Source organism: Dama dama, chromosome 16 (genome assembly GCF_033118175.1).
Source record: "Dama dama isolate Ldn47 chromosome 16, ASM3311817v1, whole genome shotgun sequence".
In the NCBI taxonomy this organism is placed as follows: Eukaryota; Metazoa; Chordata; class Mammalia; order Artiodactyla; family Cervidae; genus Dama; species Dama dama.
In genome coordinates, this window is record NC_083696.1 from 10,851,414 (window position 1) to 10,870,133 (window position 18,720).

An 18,720-nucleotide genomic window follows, 5' to 3' on the forward strand; every position below is an offset into this window, starting at 1 on the left:
GTTCAGGTTCAATAGTTGTGGCACACAGGCTTGGCTGCCTCACAGCACATAGAATCTTTCCGGACCAAGGATGGAACCCATGTCCCCTGCATTGGCAGGCGGACTCTCAACCACTGGATCACCAGGGAAGTCTCCATACTGATCTTTGAAAACTGTCTTGACTTACTGGTTGCTTGCAACAGATCTCTTGTCTGATCCTTTTGCCAAGTAAATGCCATTAAACATATCACTACAAATGTTTGGCATCACTTGAGTATGCAAAATGAATGATGACATTGGTTATAAGACTCAGGGTGCTGAAACATGAACTCTATAATCAGAAAGTCTTGTGTGAGTTTTGGCTGAGCTGCTCAGTGATTCCATCACCACCTCTAAACTTCTCCAAACTCCAGTTGCCTTCTGTTGAAGGAGGAGAAATTGTTGTCACCCTAGAGTTATTATGAAGTTTTAATGAGATAATGATTAAAAGTGTTTGACATTGTGCTTGATGCAGAGTAGCTCCTGGATAAGTGTTTGGCATCAGAATATGAGAGTCATAATCTAGACAGGAGTGGCTGGCAATTTTTCTAACAAAAATTCTAGGTCTTTCTAAAACATCCTACCATAAAATGGGAAGGTCTAAAATTTTTTAGCTTTCACTTTACTTTATTTATTTGTTTTTGATTCATGTGTTCTATTTACAGCTAGAACAGTTTTAGTGTTATTTCTTGAAAAAAGATTGTTATACAGCTCAAAGCATCAAAAACCATTTCACCTCTATAAATGGAAGATCTCTATAAGAAATATACTGATAAACTTTTTCATTTTCCTTCCAGCACTCACGCTTTTACCTACCCTATCACCTCCTCCGATGTTTCTGAAGTGTTCAGATTCTACCTGTTTCCATATTAGACACTGTTTGTTGACAATAAGTGTTTTTATGAGAAATGGAAAATTTTCTTTTCCCTCCAAATGGTCTGTGGATACGATCTGAAGGAAAAGTACTGAGGTTAAAGTTCATGGGAGACTTCAGAATACAAAATCCACTAAAAAGTAATTCTACCTTTTGATTTTACCTTTTAATTTCTAAAATTTCTTTCTACCGTCTTAAGGTCAAGTAGACTTTTTGGTACTAATGAGTTCAGTGACAGCACTTCATAAGCTGCTTATAAGAATGTGCTTCATGGAATTATGTAACCCTCCCATTTCCTTTGGATGATTGTGATATGATTTTCTGAATTCAAGTTGTCTCATATTGCAGTGTTAGGATTTCAACCCCACCACCAAATATGTATGTAGTTTGATGCCCAAGTGATCCTGAATTAACTATATTTGGCCAGATTCAGAACATGTCATAAAGTGTGTGAAACTTTGTCATAAGGCTACATTTATATTTCTTACATATAAACTTCACCAGTATTCTGGTTCAAGATGGTGGAGTGTGCTCACCTCCCCCTGAAAGAGCAGTAAAATCAGAGCTAACTGCTGATAACTGTTAACAGGAAGACACTGGAACCCACTAAACTTCACCATAGTTAATGCTCATAATAATATTAATAGCTCACATGACTATAGGGGATATTCTAAATATATAGGATATAGACATAGCTCACATAGAACTTACTGTTAAGAGGGGAAGAGAACATTTTTTACAAATGAAGAGTATAGGTGTAAGTGCTGAATTATCTGATCTAGAGCATGAATGTAGTGTAGACTCTGGCATTGGAGGAGCCTGGTGGGCTGCAGTCCATGGGGTCGCTAAGAGTCGGACTTGACTAAGCGACTTCACTTTCACTTTTCACTTTTATGCACTGGAGAAGGAAATGGCAACCCACTCCAGTGTTCTTGCCTGGAGAATCCCAGGGATGGGGTCGCACAGAGTTGGACACAACTGAAGTGACTTAGCAGCAGCAGCAGCCCACAAAGCTAGAGTCCATGGACTCTCCAGGCAAGAATACTGGAGTGGGTTGCCATGCTCTCCTCCAGGGGATCTTCCCACCCAGGGATCGAATCCCTGACTCTTAGTCTCCTGCGTTGGTAGGCAGGTTCTTTACCTCTAGTGCCACCTGGCAAGTCCCTGATTTGATACTCAGGCACAGTAAGGGACTTATTATTGTTGGGTAAACATGAAAATTGACTTGAACGTGATTTTCTTTCATTTTCATCCATGTAGCTGCCCTTTTGCTAGAGTTTTTCATTTAGTAGTTTATTTTTCTGGGAAGAATAAAGATTTATTTTTCTGGGAAGAAGAAAGATTTATTTTTCTGGGAAGAAAAAAGTAAAAAAGGTTTTTCTTTTTTGGGGGGGTCAATATTAATAAATAGAATAGGTCAATCATTGGTTCCCTCAGCATTTGGCAAGATGTCTGCCTCAATTTGTGGACATTATTGGCCATTTTTTTTTTTCTTTCTCAGCTTGGTGTTTATTGGTCTCTAAAACAGTCTTAAATTAAGCCTTATATTACACTGTTATTTCTATCATCAATCACATTATTTGCTGATGTGTATAATAAACAACAGTCATTGCTGATACAGTAAGTTGTTGATTAGATGCCATAAATTGCCTATACCTTTCATCAAACAAATTTCCTTCTGGAACATTTTCTTGGGTAGAATATTAAAGGTAACAGGGTGGATAAGCATTTTTACCTTCAAGATATGAAACAGAGTTACAATCTTAATGTGATCTTTGAAACCAGCATAACACATTTTCCCCCAGGGAGACCTATTTTGAAGTTGATTATTTGAATAAAATCATGGATAATAGGATACTAAGGAAAAATTCCCAGCCACATTCATAATTAGATGACTGTATTCCTGATGCAGATTCAATATAATTACCCAGAGATATGTGTGCTTTAATGAACACCCCTATGCATATGCAACACAAAATTTGTACAGCTTTTTTTTCCTTTGGATGTTAACTGTTTTTAAATGGTTTTTTTCCTTGTAATAGTGCTAGTTTTATTATCAATTGTAACTTCTGTTGGATTGATTTTTGAATATGACTTAATTGGGGCCGCTGGCTTTCTTGGGTCCCATTTGGCCTGAGTAGAAGTGGCCACCATCTCAGCATGATGCAAATATCTATGATGGGCTTATGTTCCAGTTAAGACCTGGGCCAGATCCAGGGTTAAATATCAATACCAAGAAAGCTTCAGGGCAAGTACAGTGGCAGGGGAAATCCATTTCCAGCCACTCTCTTGCTATGGTTAAGTTCTTGGAGACAAGATGGGGGCAGAGGAAATTGTCATAGAACCAGTCTGGACTAATTTAAATGCTTTTTCATGCAACCTTTTCTTCTGAGGTTTTGGTTAACCTACAAAGTCAGCGCCTAGAATGAACCCCTTCAATGTGAGGCTACCTGGATCGAATGAACCTGGACTTCAGGATCACAAAAACCGTGGTTTGAATACTGGCTCTGTCTTTTAATAGTGAAGTAACTTTTGAATGTGACTTAACCTCTTTGGACCTCCATTTTTGTATCTGTAACTTACGTGAGAAAGTGGGGTTTTCCATGAGAAATAAATAAGATTGTGTATATGGAAGAGACTACCTTATGTTTAGTTGGATTTTGGTTCTTGCTACTGTTTTAAAATTAAAATTGTTAAAATTTTTGATTAAAATTATTGTGGTTTAAAAAGCGTTCCCAGAATTCACCGTTACAAGAGTGATATTAGTTTTTGTGGGCTTTTTTCTCAGCTTTCATCTACTTGATGTTTGGTAGGTGTGAGTTACTTCTGTTAGATAAAAAAATATAGAGGCGATGTGCTCCCGTCTTGTTAGAGGTACTTAGAATTTACTAATGTGTGTTTCCTTCCTCAGGGGCTCTGGTCATATCAAAGTAACATTTAGAAAAAGATTTTTTTTTTTATTTTTGGCTGTGCTGAGCCTTTGTTCTGTACTGGGGCTTTCTCTAGTTGCAGAGAGCGGGGGCTGCTCTCAGCTGCAGTGCGTGGGCTTCTCTTGCTGTGGAGCATGGGCTCTAGTGTGTGGGGGCTTCGGGAGTTTTGGCACATGGGCTTAGTTGCCCCGAGGCATGTGGAATCTTAGTTCCCGGATCAGGTATCGAACCCATGTCTCCTGCATTGACAGGTGGATTCTTAAACACTGGACTACAAAGGAAGCCCCAAAGTAATATTTATTGCATCTTGAACAATGATGAAGTAGTAGCAAGCTACCAATGAGCAACTATTTATTATTTACTATGTAAAACATACAAATGTAAGTAGGCATTGTGAGGATGCAAGAGATTGTTAAGCTAAAGCTTCTGTCCTTTAGGAACTGTTCATGTATTTGGGAAGACATAGTCATTAAAAGAACCCCACTAAATCCTCAAGCAGGAAATAAAGGTCAAATGAACAGGATAAATAATTATTCTTTTAAAAAATTATTTATTTAGTATATTTTTGGCTGTGCTGGGTCTTTGTTGTGGGCCTATAGGCTTTCCCTAGTTGCAGCAAGCAAGGGTTACTCTCTAGCTGTGGTGCCCTGGCTTCTCACTGCTGTGGCTTCTCTTGTTGTGGAGCATAGGCTCTAGGGCCCTTGGGCTTCAGAAATTGCTCTTGGAGAACTCAGTAGTTGAGACATGCAGGCTCTCGAGCACAGGCTTAGTAATTGTAGTACACAGGGTTAGTTGCCCCATGACATGTGGGATCTTAGTTCCTGGACTGGGGGATAGAACTGGTGTCCCCTGCATTGGCAGGTGAATTCTGAATCACTGGACCACCAAGGAAGATCCAGATAAATAATTATTCTTTTTTCTACTTCTTTCCTCACTCTCACATCCAATCTGTCACCAAGAATCTTGTTTTGCTTCCTGTATATGTCTGGAATCCATCCCATTTTCTCCATCTCCATCATCACCTCTCAAGTGCATCTAAGACCTCATTCTCTCTCTGTTGGACTTTTTCTTTTTTTAATTTTTTTCATTTATTTTTATTAGTTGGAGACTAATTACTTTACAATATTGTAGTGGTTTTTGCCATACGTTGACATGAATCAGCCATGGATTTACATGTGTCCCCCATCCTGATCCCCCCTCCCGCCTCCCTTCCCATCCCATCCTTCTGGGTCTTCCTAGTGCACCAGCCCTGAGCGCTTGTCTCATGCATCCAACCTGGGCTGGCAATCTGTTTCACACTTGATAATATACATGTTTCAATGCTATTCTCTCAGCTCATCCCACCCTCGCCTTCTCCCACAGAGTCCAAAAGTCTGTTCTATACATCTGTGTCTCTTTTTCTGTCCTGCATATAGGGTTATCGTTACCATCTTTTTAAATTCCATATATATGCATTAGTATACAGTATTGGTCTTTATCTTTCTGGCTTACTTCACTCTGTATAATGGGCTCCAGTTTCATCCATCTCATTATAACTGATTCAAATGAATTCTTTTTAATGGCTGAGTAATATTCCATTGTGTATATGTCCCACAGCTTCCTTATCCATTCGTCTGCTGATGGGCATCTAGGTTGCTTCCATGTCCTGGCTATTATAAACAGTGCTGCGATGAACATTGGGGTGTATGTGTCTCTTTCAGATCTGGTTTCCTCGGTGTGTATGCCCGGCAGTGGGATTGCTGGGTCATAGACCCTGCCCCACCTCTCCTTTTATTCCTGTTCTCCCATCTGTTCTCTACCCAACAGTCAAAATGGTCTTTTAGAAGTCTAAGTCAGATTGCCTCATTCCCTTGCTCAAAACCCTTGCATCGCGCTCAACTACTTTTTCATAAGCTCCGAGCTCTTTCCTAAGGCTTGCAAGGCCCTTCCCTAGGGCCCTCTGTGATCGTCTCTGCTCTTCTCTGCACTGTCATCTCATGCCCCTTCTCCTTGCTGACTGTGTTCCAGCCAACAGGCTGCATTTCCCTTTCTGGAACACATCAAGAACTCTCTCACCTCAGGGTCTTTGTGTTGGCTATTTCACTTGATTGAAATGTTCTTCCTCTGGTCCTGAACATGACAGGCTCTTTCTCATCCTTCAGGTCCTAATTCAGGTGCTACCTCCTTAGAGAGCTCAAATCATTCCTGACCATGCTATGTAAAAAGTCTTTCCCATCCTATCACATTATTTTTCCTCCTACTTAACTTTTACCACAATCTGCAATTACCTTGTTGGTTTATTTATTTTTTTTTGTCTAATTATTCCCTCCCTAAGTTCTCTGAGGGGAGTGATCTTATCCATTTTGTTCACTGCTGTAGTGTATAGCATACTGTCTCACATATACTAGGTGCTCAATAAATAAATGACTAAGTGAATGAATGAACACAGGCCATGAAAGCTCAGAGGAAGAAGGGATCCCTCTATTAGTCATGGAGCAGTTTCTTCATTGGGAAGGATTTTGCTAGATTTGAGGGAGGAAGCATGTAATTTGAGTAGAGAGAAAGTGAGCAAGGTGAAAGGTGATAGAATGGGGCATATACTGTAGGTTTTCAAAGATGGAGCTGCTCTAGAGAAGCAGTGGTTGTAGGAATCTGATGGATGTGGATTTGGCTTCTAACCATCACACGATTACCTATGTGACTTTGCATGTTTTATTTAACCATGTTAAGTCACTTTACCTGTAAAATGGGGAAAATAATCTCTGCTATGGAGGGTTACTGTGAAGTAGTAATGTTAGATACTTGAGGCCCATTTGGGATGCGTGTGATGTCAAGGGGTAGCCATTCATACCGCCGTTTAATTTAGGTTCTCACCTGTGAGTGTGCATACAGATCAGATTTGCAGCTTTGTAGAAATGTGGATACCAAGAACCCAACAAACTACTACTTATTCAGAAGAGTTGGCTCTGGGTGATAGTGGGGTGTGTGCGTGTGTGTGTGTGTGTGTGTGTGAAAGAGAGAGAGAGACACTCCATTGTGTGATTTTTTTCAAAAGCTCCCTAGGTGATTCAGACTGTATAGCTGTTGTTTAGAACCACGTGTTAATTCCTCTCTAAATATCTCTTGCCAAGGGACTGTCCAACTTGAATAGCTCTGAGACGGGAAGTCACAGAGTTGGGTCCAAATTGCCTGTTCCTGGGCATCTACCTGAGTCCCTAGAGACCAAGCTATTGATTTCTTATCTATTAATATCAGTTAAAAAAGAATCTCGTAGTCTCAACTAAAGCCACCATGCCTTCCATTATTCTTGGTCATGTCCAAGATGAAAGTCAATTTTTTTCTATACGTTTATACCTTTAGTATATATATGCTGTACTCAGTTGCTAAGTCCTGTCCATGAGATTTTCCAGTCAGGAACACTGGAGTGGGTGCCATGGCCTCCTCTGGGGATCTTCCTGACCCAGGGATCGAACCCCTGTCTCCTGCATCTCCTGCATTGGCAAGCAGATTCTTTATCACTGTGCCCCCTGGAAAGTCCTTAGTATCTATGCCTCTCCCCTAATCCAGAGGTCTTGTTATCAGATTCCCTCCCAAACCTCTCCAATGTGCAGTTTAGAATTCCAGCTTCAAGGTGGATGAAAGAAAGTGAAAGTTAGTCGCTCAGTCATGTCTGACTCTTTGCAGTCTCATGAACTGCAGCCTGCTAGGCTCCTCTGTCTATGAAATTCTCCGGGCAAGAGTAGTGGAGTGGGTTGCCAATTCCTTCTCCAGGATATCTTCCTGACCCAGGGATTGAACCTGGGTCTCCCGCATTGCAGGTAGATTCTTTACCGTTTGAGCCACCAGGGAAGCCCATGATGCTGCTGCTGCTAAGTCGCTTCGGTCGTGTCCAACTCTGTGCGACCCCACAGACGCCAGCCCACCAGGCTCCAGTCCCTGGGATTCTCCAGGCAAGAAAACTGGAGTGGATTTGCCACTGCCTTCTCCGAGGGAAGCCCATAGACCTACATAAATCTATACCCTCAGTTTATTCACTGATGATCCCTCTAATTTCCTGCTGTAACTGGACCCCGTCTTGAACTGGCTGTTTTAGATGTCAACAGTGGCTGGGCAGTCTTAGGAAACAGTAACCATCTGTTCAGTTGGTTGCTCATGTACACACAAATATACTCACATCTTGGAATGTTTGGGGCCAGTATACAGGCTGAAAGATCTGATGTTGGGAAGATATGCTGAGGGACAAGAGGTCTTGTGTCGGGCCAACATGTATGAGAAGGGAACAAATCTCTGTGGGCAAACATGGGAATTGAGAGGTGGTCAGGGTTGGAGGCTTTATTTAATGACCACCTCATTCTGGTCGCATAACTGCTCAGAATTTGTATCTGCACTGACCAGAGACTGACTCTTTACTGTTCGGTCTATCGAGCTCTACGTCACACCTAAATGATTATGGAGACTTATCTGTACATCCTGCTTGTTTCATTCTAAAGGCCCATCTTTCTGTTTTCTTTCAGTATTTATTCTGATTCACTTTTGTTATTGGGTTGAAGTTATTTTTGAATTTTTTCCCAGAAAAGGTACACGTAGATTTTTTAAGAATTGTAAAATACCTGAAAGTGACTCTTTTATTCTTCTATGAGGTAGAGTTTGGCTGGGTCTAAAATGACCATGTCATAATCCTTGTCCTTCAGATTGTTCTGTGTAAGTTTTCCAATGTCTTCTAGTAGTCAGAGTTTCAGAGAGGAAATTTCATATTCATTTTATAAATCCAGGATTGTCTCCCTCTATGTTGCTTTTTCCCTTTGAAAGCTGCATCTATATTGAATGTTAATTAACATTCACCCTTAATTTCCTTTAAAAAGTTCAGAGATTTTGTATGTATTTTGTTTACTCTTCAGTTGGCAAAAAAAAAAAAACTACAGTTATATTATTATGTACTCAAGAGTTAATGACCTGAAGATACACAGTAAAAGACAGCAGAAAAATCTTAGTATTTAAAAGAACCCTGAGATGGATTCTTTCATTGACCATGGAGTTCTCTATAGCATAAATAATCTCATAATTAGAATGTTTTTTATATATACATGTTTGTAAATTTCATTAAGCTCAGAGAACTCTATTTTCTTTACTTCTGAACAGTCTTATTTTAAGTATCTGCAGTTGAATTATTTGGTGGGGTTAATGTCTTTCCTTATCCCATATGGATGGACTCTATCGTTGCTGAATGTTTATTTCTGAAAGGTGAATTATGGGATGGAAGTCATGGGTCGTAACAAATGCCGTCCTACTTCTTATTGCAGAGATCGATTGTGGCCGCCCCCCAGAAGTGCAGCACGCGATCCTAGAGGGGAGTCACAGCTCCAGACTGGGCAGTGTGGCTCAGTATGTCTGTCTGGAGGGCTTTGAGAGCCCTGGAGGAAAGATCACTTCCGTTTGCACAGAGAAGGGCACCTGGAGAGCAAGTGCTTCGTCCTGCTCAGGTATAACCCCATTCTGTAGGGCTCCTGTCTCCTAGAGGTAAATCGCTAGCAGGAGTGTGGAACCTAGAGCCTTTGATTGCTTGCTCTGTGTACTGTACCTAGCCATGCCATTTACTCCAGCGGGCACTTGGCTTTAGGTTTGTCAGCCAAACCCTGAAGATTTAAAGGGTGGATTGGGAAAATAATTTGAATAGAAAACATTAAGCATCTGTCTTTTGCAACCCACCTTAAATCACAGTGACTCCTATCTCTTCTGCTTGGTTGGCTGAGAGACTTTTCTCTATGAACCATTTTCACAGGGGGACTTACTTGAAAGTCCTAATTAAGCACATGTTGACAGCTTTTCAGAGAAAAGGTGGTGTCATGTATAGTGAGGTTTTTAATGTTTATTTTTAATTGTGGTAAAATATGCACAACATAAAATCTACCATTTTAATACTTTTTTGGTGTTAACTATTTTCACATTGTGCAACCAGTCTTCTGAACTTTTTCATCTTGAAAAACTATTAAAGAGTAACTCCCTATTTTCCCACTCCCCACAGCTTCTGGTACCACCATTCTGCTTTCTGTCTGTATGAGTTTGGCTAATTGACCTCACATAAGCGAAACCATTAGTACTTATCCTTCCATGGTACTCCGGGTTTATCCATGTTGTTGCCAATGGTGGTATTTCCTTTTTTTTTCTGGCTGAATGGTAATATTCTGCTGTGTTTATATACGCATTATGCTTATCCATTCATCTGTTGATGGACAGTTGTGCTGCTTCTACCTTTTAATTATTGTGACTAATGCCTCTCTGAGCACGGGCTTACAAATATCTCTTTGAGACCTTGATTTGAATTCTTTTGGTTGTGCCTGCTGGGCTAAGTCGCTTTCAGTTGTGTCTGACTCTTTACGACCTACTCTGTCCATGGGATTCTCCAGGTGAGAATATTGAAGTGGGTTGCCATGCCCTCCTCCAGGGGATCTTCCCAACCCAGGGATCAAACCTGCTTCTCTTTTGTCTCCTGCTTTGGGAGGCGGGTTCTTTGCCATTAGCGCCACCTGGGAAGCCCACAATTCTTTTGGATATATTCCCTCAAATGGGATTACCTGTGAAAAGGAGTTTTGAGACTTCAGTTCAAATTCTGGCAGTCCCCTGTGTTAGCTGTGTGTCATCAAGTAAGGCATTATTCTCTTAGAGCCTCAGTTTCCTAGTCTGTAAGAGGGGGGACATATAGCCTGTTTTTCCTACTTCAAATAGTTGTCGAGAGAGAATCAATGAGATAATCTACAGGGAACATTTCAAAATTTAAACCACTGTGCATATATTAGGTCTTTTACTGAAATTATTAGCCTGACTTGAAGCAGATCCTCTCATGAGTCAGAAGTGTAGACTTCCACATGCTTTATTTCACCTTGGCCTCCAATAAACAGGGTGCGGAAAGGCAGTGATTCTTAGGCTTGTGATAGTTGGCCCAGGGTGTGACAGATTATTGTCACCTAGTCTTGAATGGTGACAACAATTTGTCACACCCTGGGCCAACTATCACAAGTCTAAGAATTTTGAATGGGGATTCCTTGGTGGCTCAGACGGTAAAGCATCTGCCCGCAATATGGGAGACCCGGGTTTGATCCCTGGGTCGAGAAGATCCCCTGGAGAAGGAAATGGCAACCCACTCCAGTACTCTTGCCTAGAAAATTTCATGGATGGAGGAGCCTGATGGGCTACAGTCCATGGGGTCGCAAAGAGTCAGACACGACTGAGCAACTTCACTTCACTTCAGTCTTGAATGACTCTGGTAATTTGTTTCTAGATGTTGACTTGCTTGGCTTTGAAGACAGATTTCTGAAGAGTGAAATCCCAAGGTAGCTTTGGTTTGGGTCTCTGGCTTGACTTGCAGTGGAATTATGGCAGAGTGTCTTCAGTTCAGTTCAGTTCAGTTGCTCAGTCGTGTCTGACTCTTTGCGACCCCATGGACCGCAGCACACCAGGTCTCCCTGTCCATCACCAACTCCCAAAGTTTACCCAAACTCATGTCCATTGAGTCGGTGATGCCATCCAACCATCTCATCCTCTGTTGTCCCCTTCTCCTCCTGCTTTCACTCTTTCCCAGCATCAGGGTCTTTTCAATGAGTCAGCTCTTCGCATCAGGTGGCCAAAGTATTGGAGTTTCAGCTTCAACATCAGTCCTTCCAATGAACATTCAGGACTGATTTCCTTTAGGATGGACTGGTTGGATCTCCTTGCAGTCCAAGGGACTCTCAAGAGTCTTTTTCAACACCACAGTTCAAAAGCATCAGTTCTTCAGCACTCAGTTTTCTTTATAGTCCAACTCTCACATCCATATATGACTACTGGAACAACCATAGCCTTGACCAGACAGACCTTCGCTGGCAAAGTAATGTCTCTGCTTGGGTCTTGTCAATCTAAGTTTTCTAAAGGAAAGTCTAGGATGAACAAATATAACACGTGGACTGCAGGTTATTATTTGTCCATAGAGGAAGAGTTTATGACCATTTGTGGGACTGGGATTTGAAGAAATCTATCAATTCATTCAATAGATATTTATTTAGCATACATTGTGTGTGGGGTACTTTGCTGGACACTATCTTTTTGGAATTTACAGGGCAATGGGGTAAATAGATTTTTCTCCAAAGAAATGCACATAAAAAATATACATTTAATATTGAAATCCTTGGGTAAAGAACCTTGGAGAAGATGAAGAACTCAGTCCCGTTGCTGAGACCATGTCTGTGCCATGCATTTTCCACGTTTAGTTATCTCTACCACCACTGCAGCAGGATGTAGGCTAGAGACTGCAGTCATAGCAATAAGGAGGGGTAGACTTGGATGAGAACCCAGAGATCTAAATCAGCCTTCTCTTAGGTGCCATTGACTTGTCCAACTTGCACAGAGAAGCAAGGGCAGACCTGTAAGTAACACCAAGGACTCTAGAATCCCCATCTTCATCATTGGAGACACTGAGAAGAGATAATGCCATTTCAAACCAGACTGATAGTCTTCCCAAACAATGACTGCCTCTCCAACAGCACCTCTAAGTTATTTGAAGGAAATGAGGCAGCTGCCTCGTGGGTTGCTGAATTCAACATCTGGGGAGGTGGTCTTGGGCCAGAGTTACCTGCGGAGTCACTGGGTCTGAGAGCTAGGCATAGCTTCAGGACCCTTAGCCATTTTCTTCATGGCTCAAGCTGCTTGTGCCCCCACCATTCAGACTTCAGTGGGAGCACTAGGATTAGTCACTCCCTGAAAAACCAGTGGATCTGCATGGGGCATAGTAAGCTATTAATTAGCTGATGCTTGTAGAGCACTTTGAAGAACAAACATGTTATGTAACTGCTAATTATAATTACCGACCTCAGCCTGCCACCTTTCACAATGTCTGTGGCTCCAGCTGCAGCTGTTTCCATGGGCTTATGCAAGCTTTGATTTAAGAAGAGAAAAGGCATTCTCCCCGAGAGCTGTGATCTTTCTCTGAGGAGGCCTCTATGCCCTCAATCAAGATTGGCAGCTAAATTCAATTTCCGCAGATAAAGGGGGCGATTTACATGCTGATTAATTCATGGCACAGTGCACATGGTGGGTAGGTAGGAGACGGTTCTGGAACTGGAGGGAGAGATGCTGATTACCACGGCTCTTGCTCAGCTGCCCCTCCTTCCTTCTTTTTCCTATTTTTCACCCGTTTCTTCCTACCACCCCTTCTGCCTTACCTCTTTCTGTGTATTTTGTATTTACCCTCCTCAGTGTTCACTTTTTTCCAATTTTTTTCTACTTTTCTGCCTAACCTGTGAATACCCTCCACCCTGGTCCTCTGTTTCCATACTGTTTACCCCTCTTTTTATACTTGAATGTTTAATTCCAAATTGGGTGGAATAATTTCTCTTCATTTTACTTGGGTTGTTCTTAGTTAAAAATAGTTTTGAAGTCCCTATTTATTTGGATTAGTAGCTTAGAAACACATATATTAAAAAAATTTATTGTAGTTGATTTACAACATTGTGTTGATTTCTGCTGTATAGCAAAGTGATTCAGTTAGAATTGTATACATTTTGAATGGAGTATGACCTCTGGCAAGGTGGTGGGACTCTTTTTTTAAGGCCAGTTTAGACTGGAAACTCCAGACAGCCGAGAATTAGGCAATTATGTTGGTGTCTGGAAAAACCCCAGGTGGAAGCTTGATGTTCAGTGAGTCGACTTACTTCAAGATCAAAGAGACTGATTCATTCTTGATAAGACTGTCCCTGGCTTTCATTCTGCACAGGTCATTTGGCTTTTTATGTTTAGAATCTGAGTTAATAATTATGAAGTTGATGCTCACTCACTGCTCTTAGAAGAGCAGCATCTCTATTGAAACACAGACTGTTTGACTGCTGGGAGCCTCTCTGAGTCCCTCATCCGACTCAGGCACCAGAGTCCAAATGCCTCCAGGCCTCCTGTTAGCTTCTGCTCCTTCTATTTTTCTTTCTTTCTTTTTTTTCTTTTTTTTGCTATTGTTGATGCTGCTCTTCAGCCCAGTGAGTACTCACTTGCAGCTCAAACATATTTTGGATAAAAGAGAAAGGTCAGCCGGAATAAATGGGCACACATGCAAATAGCCACATGCCTGGAATTTGTTTACGTACATAATGTTTAGACCATCAAGCATTATAGCTGCCATTGATCACACACCAGCTTAGACACCCACAGTTCTGCCAGGAGCCTTGATGCTTGATTTCATTGTGTCCTCAGAAAAACCTGGTGAAATAAGTATTGATATTTTCATTTCATAAATGAGTAATCTGAGACTCATAAAAGTGAAACAACTTTCACAGGGTCATTCAGTGACTAGTAAATGGCAGAGACAGGATTTGAACTTGGGTCTTTAAGCCTGAGATCTGTCTCCTACCAGTTTCCTAAGGTTGAACTGTTTGTAGATCACCCTGACAGAGTTTGTCAGAGGAAAAGTATTGGTTATTTAATGTTTCTTTAAACAACTTAGATTTAAAACTTAAATTTGTAGTTTAAATTTATTGACCAAGACACTTTGTAATATATGTGATAATCTGAATTTGATGTTAATACCTCATTTTTTTTCAAAAGTCAATACCAGGCGAGCCTATAAAAATGTATTCAGGTGCCAGCAAAAATCATCCTAAAGTGTATAAAGCATTCTAGAAAAGCACTGCTCTAAGTCATGCTGCTTCTGCCTATTTTATGCAAAACCCTAAAGACTTAAAGGGCTTCCCAGGTGGCACTAGTGGTAAAGAAGTGGCCTGCCAGTGCAGGAGATACAGAGACGTGGGTTCCATCGCACGTCAGGAAGATTCCCTTGAGGAGGAAATGGCAACCCATTCCAGTATTCTTGCCTGGAGAATCCCATGGATACAGCAGCCTGGCGTGCTACAGTCCATAGGGTTGCAAAGTCAGACATGACTGAAGTGACTTAGCACGCAAAGACTAAAAACCAAAAGGAAACAGCAGAACTCTTATAACCAAACACAATTTGTTTAACATTGTCACCTTGGGGAGCCATACTCTCGTTTCAGTGATGCTATTATCAAAATGTTTCTGTTTTGTAATCCAACTGGGGTTGCCTTTGAAGGTAGTTTATGCATCACATTGGAAGATTGGTCCTGTTACTTTTGAAATCAGGTTCTGTTTTCACCTAGAAATGACCTCCAGCTTGACCATCTGCTAGGGTCTCCTGAATTTATTTGGTAGGGTCTTTGACAAAAATAAAGAACATGGATATAAAATTGGAAACCAAAAGCGTGCATTAGACCAGGCCCTGCCCACAATGGGGCTTCTGAGAGAGCAGGGTGTGCTCACTGACTCTGTTCCCTCCCACCCTGCTCTTGTCTCAGTCTCTCCTGCAGGAGAGTCAGGCGTCCAACACCCCAGTACACTATGGTTCTCTCACCAAGGTTTCTTAATGACCACCGAATCAAATTCATCTTCTAGCATCAATCCTTGTTTCTCTTAACCTTTCCATAACACCTAGCATTGCCCACCATCTATCCATGTATTCATCCATCTACTTAATCAATCAACCAAATGATAAATATTTAAAAAATATCTGTGTCCAACCAACTGTGTTAGTTTCTGGGGATAGAGAGATGGACCTTGTTTGTCTTTGCTGTTATAGAGCTCACGTTCAGGAGAGATTTGTTGTCGTTGTTCAGTTGCTCAGTTGTTTCCATCTCTTTGCGACCTCATGGATTGCAGCATGCCAGGCTTCCCTGTCCTTCATCATCTCCCGGAGCTTGCTCAAATTCATGTCCATTGAGTTCGTGATGCCATCCAATCATCTCGTTCTCTGTCGTCCCCTTCTCCTGCCTTCAATCTTTCCCAGCATCAGGGTCTTTTCCAGTGAGTCAGTTCTTCGCATCAGGTGGCCAGAGTTTTGGAGCTTCAGCTTGAGCATCAGTCCTTCCAATGAATATTCAGGATTGATTTCCCTTAGGATTGACTGGTTTGATCTCCTTGCAGTCCAAAGAACTCTCAAGAGTCTTCTCCAACACCACAGTTCCAAAGCATCAATTCTTTGGCGTTCAGCCCTGTTCATGGTCCAAACCCTCAGGAGAGATAGACTTAGATGTTAAACAACTAATTACAAAGTTATGTTGTTACGAATGTGATGAGTACCACAGAGAAATACTAGATACTAATAGAATGCTAAAATACATGTCTTTATATATATGTACATTTATACACACACACACAACCATGGGCCACATGCAGAATCTAAAGCAAAGCAAAGGTACTTTATCACCTGTGAAGGCGTTGGTTCTCAAAGTTCAATGTAGAGTTCATTTGGATGCTGTGGGGGGCCTCCTTTGTTTAAAGCCAGGGAGGCCTAAACGTCCTACAACTGGACAAGCCAGAGATCTGCTCTGCCTGCCTCTATCCAGTCAGACCTCAAGTCTGATCATGGAACCTTGCGCTCTCCTTTGGGAGAGAAAGAACCGTATGAGACAAGGGTGAGAGATCAAGCCCCGGGTGCCTCTGCTCCAGGCCCTTCTAGGGTGGGGGTGAGAAGGTTGGGGGGCTCGGTGGGAAGGAAGGGAGATAACTTTTGAGGAAACAGACATGACTTCAGATCTTCTCGGTCCTTGACTCCCAAGGCATCACACTGTCCTCACCAACCACTGACCTCCTTCCGTGTCGCCCTCTCCTCTGATTTCCCCTTGAGTGTCCATGTGTCTTAGTCCCCTGCCGTGCTGCCCACTCTCCACGTTGTACGTGGGTCTGTCACCTGCACCCAGAGCTTCAATTGCCATCCACACACTGATGACCTTCAAGAATGTTTTTTTCACTTAGCTAGATTAACTCAGACTTAGCATGTTCTAGGGACAATTCATTAGTTTCTTTCTCACAAATGCATTCTACTCCCTCCCATATTTCTTATGAGAACAGTCGAAGGCAATCCATTCAGACTCTCAGGCTCAGAGACTGGCAGTCAGCCTAGACGCCTTATCACTCATCTCCTATTGCTTCTCCTTCAGGAGAAACTGTTGCTTATGGTTTTCAAGGCAGTGCCCTGATTCCATATGTTCACCTTTTTGCTGAGTAACTGCTTCAGTGCAAAGGCTCTGGGTTTTGGAGTCGGGTAGGTCTAGTTCTGAATTCTGACTTGACTACTTACTAGCTGCGTTACTTCTCTAAGCTTCAGGTCTGTAAAATGGACACGATAATATCAAACCCACAGGGTTATTTTTGACGATTAGATGAATGATGCATTTTAAGTACTATCTACACGATCTGGTCCATAGTAACAACTCAATAAATGTTCACCTATAACTGACTTTATGATTGCTTCCCATGACTACTGTGAAGATGTGATCAAGTCTATAAAGATCTATATATCAGTGTTTGATGTATTGGAATCACGGAGTAAAGGAGGTCAAATTCTTTCCTTGTGACCTCCAGTGTTACCTTCAAAACACACCAGAATTTTTTTTTTTCTTTTAATTAAAAAGAATTTTTTGTTTTGCCACACCACGCAGCATGGGATCTCAGTTTCCCAACCAGGGATCGAGCTTGTGCCCCTGCATCGGAAGCTCAGAGTCTTAGCCACTGGACCGCCAGGGAATTCCTCCTCCAGAGGTATCTTTGTTAAAAAACAAAAAGAGTCCCCATCATCTTCCTGCTTTTAGCTCTCCATGGCTGGTAGGAGGAAGTCTGCGTTTAGTCTGGTGCCCAGGTCTTCAAAGTCTGCTCCTGTTCTCTCTCTGAAACCTTGCTGCCCCTCTTCTTCCTCTCCAGCACGTTACCCATCACCACTCTGAAACTGTCCATACCCTTTACACCTAGGACTTTGGACCTGCTTAGATGTCTTCCCCACTTGTAAGCCCTGCAGCCGTGAAGGGTTGCATGGCCTCCATGAAGCCGGCTTCCCCAGGTCTCCCGGTGAGAGTCGGTGGATTCTTTCTCTATACCCTGTGGTACTTGTGTATAACTTTGTTCTGATATTGATGGAACCATAATTTATCTGCTTGTGTGTTAACTTCTTCCATTAGATACAGTGTTCCTGAGGGAAAGACTTACCTTCTGATCATCACAGCCCAGTGCTTGGCAGGGGAGATGTTTGGTGTTCAGTGATGGTTCAGTTAAGGGTCAATGGTGAATAAAGTGCCCCGGACTCAGTTCCAAAGAGAACGTCCAAAAGTGTTTTCAGTTTTCAGTACTATTAGAATGAAGGTGTAGCCTCTCGAGTCATCTCCTTTAAAAGGGCAGCATGAATGGAGATGTTTAATATCTGATACATTGACAAAGAAGTCTTTCCAGCTGGTGTGTAGACACCTGGAGGGAAGAGCAACTGAATTTTGTTCAACTGCTCCTTGGAATGAAATAGCTGACCTCCCTACAGTAAAATCTGGGTCCCATCTGTGCAGAGAGCAGGGCACAGGCTGGAGGCAGATGGCATTTGTGAGATGTCATTTGCGGTTGTCATAGTGAATGAACAAAAAGGAAGAACAAGAAAGGAAACTTTCATGTCTCCTTTCTAATCACTGCTTGGGTGGCAAAGTGTCCTGAGTGGGAAGGAAATATGCTTTAATGGCAACTCAGCAACAAGGTGAGGACTGGGGTGTTTCCTTTTCCTTCTGGACCAGGGGATAAGTGTCAGGGGGCTGTGGGAGTGAACAGAGGAGTCTAGAACTCTAGTGCTTTGAAGGGCTGGAGAGGGAAGGGACTGGGGATATTTGGGACTTTTTCAAGCTGATAAAAGTCTGTTGCCAGTGTCATCATTATGCTACCTAAGGAGGTGAATGGATTGGATCTTTGCATTCATCAAAATACCCATGTCCACACCTGGAGTATTTCTTTGATTTCAAATTATCTGTGCTCCAGGGAGAAACAATGATGTAGTGACCCAGGAGTGCAATAGATGGGCACGGTTGATCCTCTGGGGTCTCTCCAGAAATTTGCCTCTTTTCCTCTCCCTGCCTCCATTTATTC

At 42.1% G+C, this 18,720-nt stretch overlaps 1 protein-coding gene across 7 annotated transcripts in view; it reads left to right on the top strand.

The window, feature by feature from the left end:
* Positions 1 to 18,720, top strand: part of SUSD1 (sushi domain containing 1) — a 183,681-nt gene that overhangs the window by 37,745 nt on the left and 127,216 nt on the right. For 6 of the 7 annotated variants that reach the window (XM_061163419.1, XM_061163424.1, XM_061163423.1 and 3 more), the window contains one exon: positions 9,102 to 9,281. The exons of the other annotated variant lie outside the window; for it this stretch is intronic. In XM_061163419.1, the coding sequence (XP_061019402.1) occupies positions 9,102 to 9,281 (180 nt within the window). The remainder of the gene's footprint in view (positions 1 to 9,101; positions 9,282 to 18,720) is intronic. 7 annotated transcript variants of the gene reach the window in all.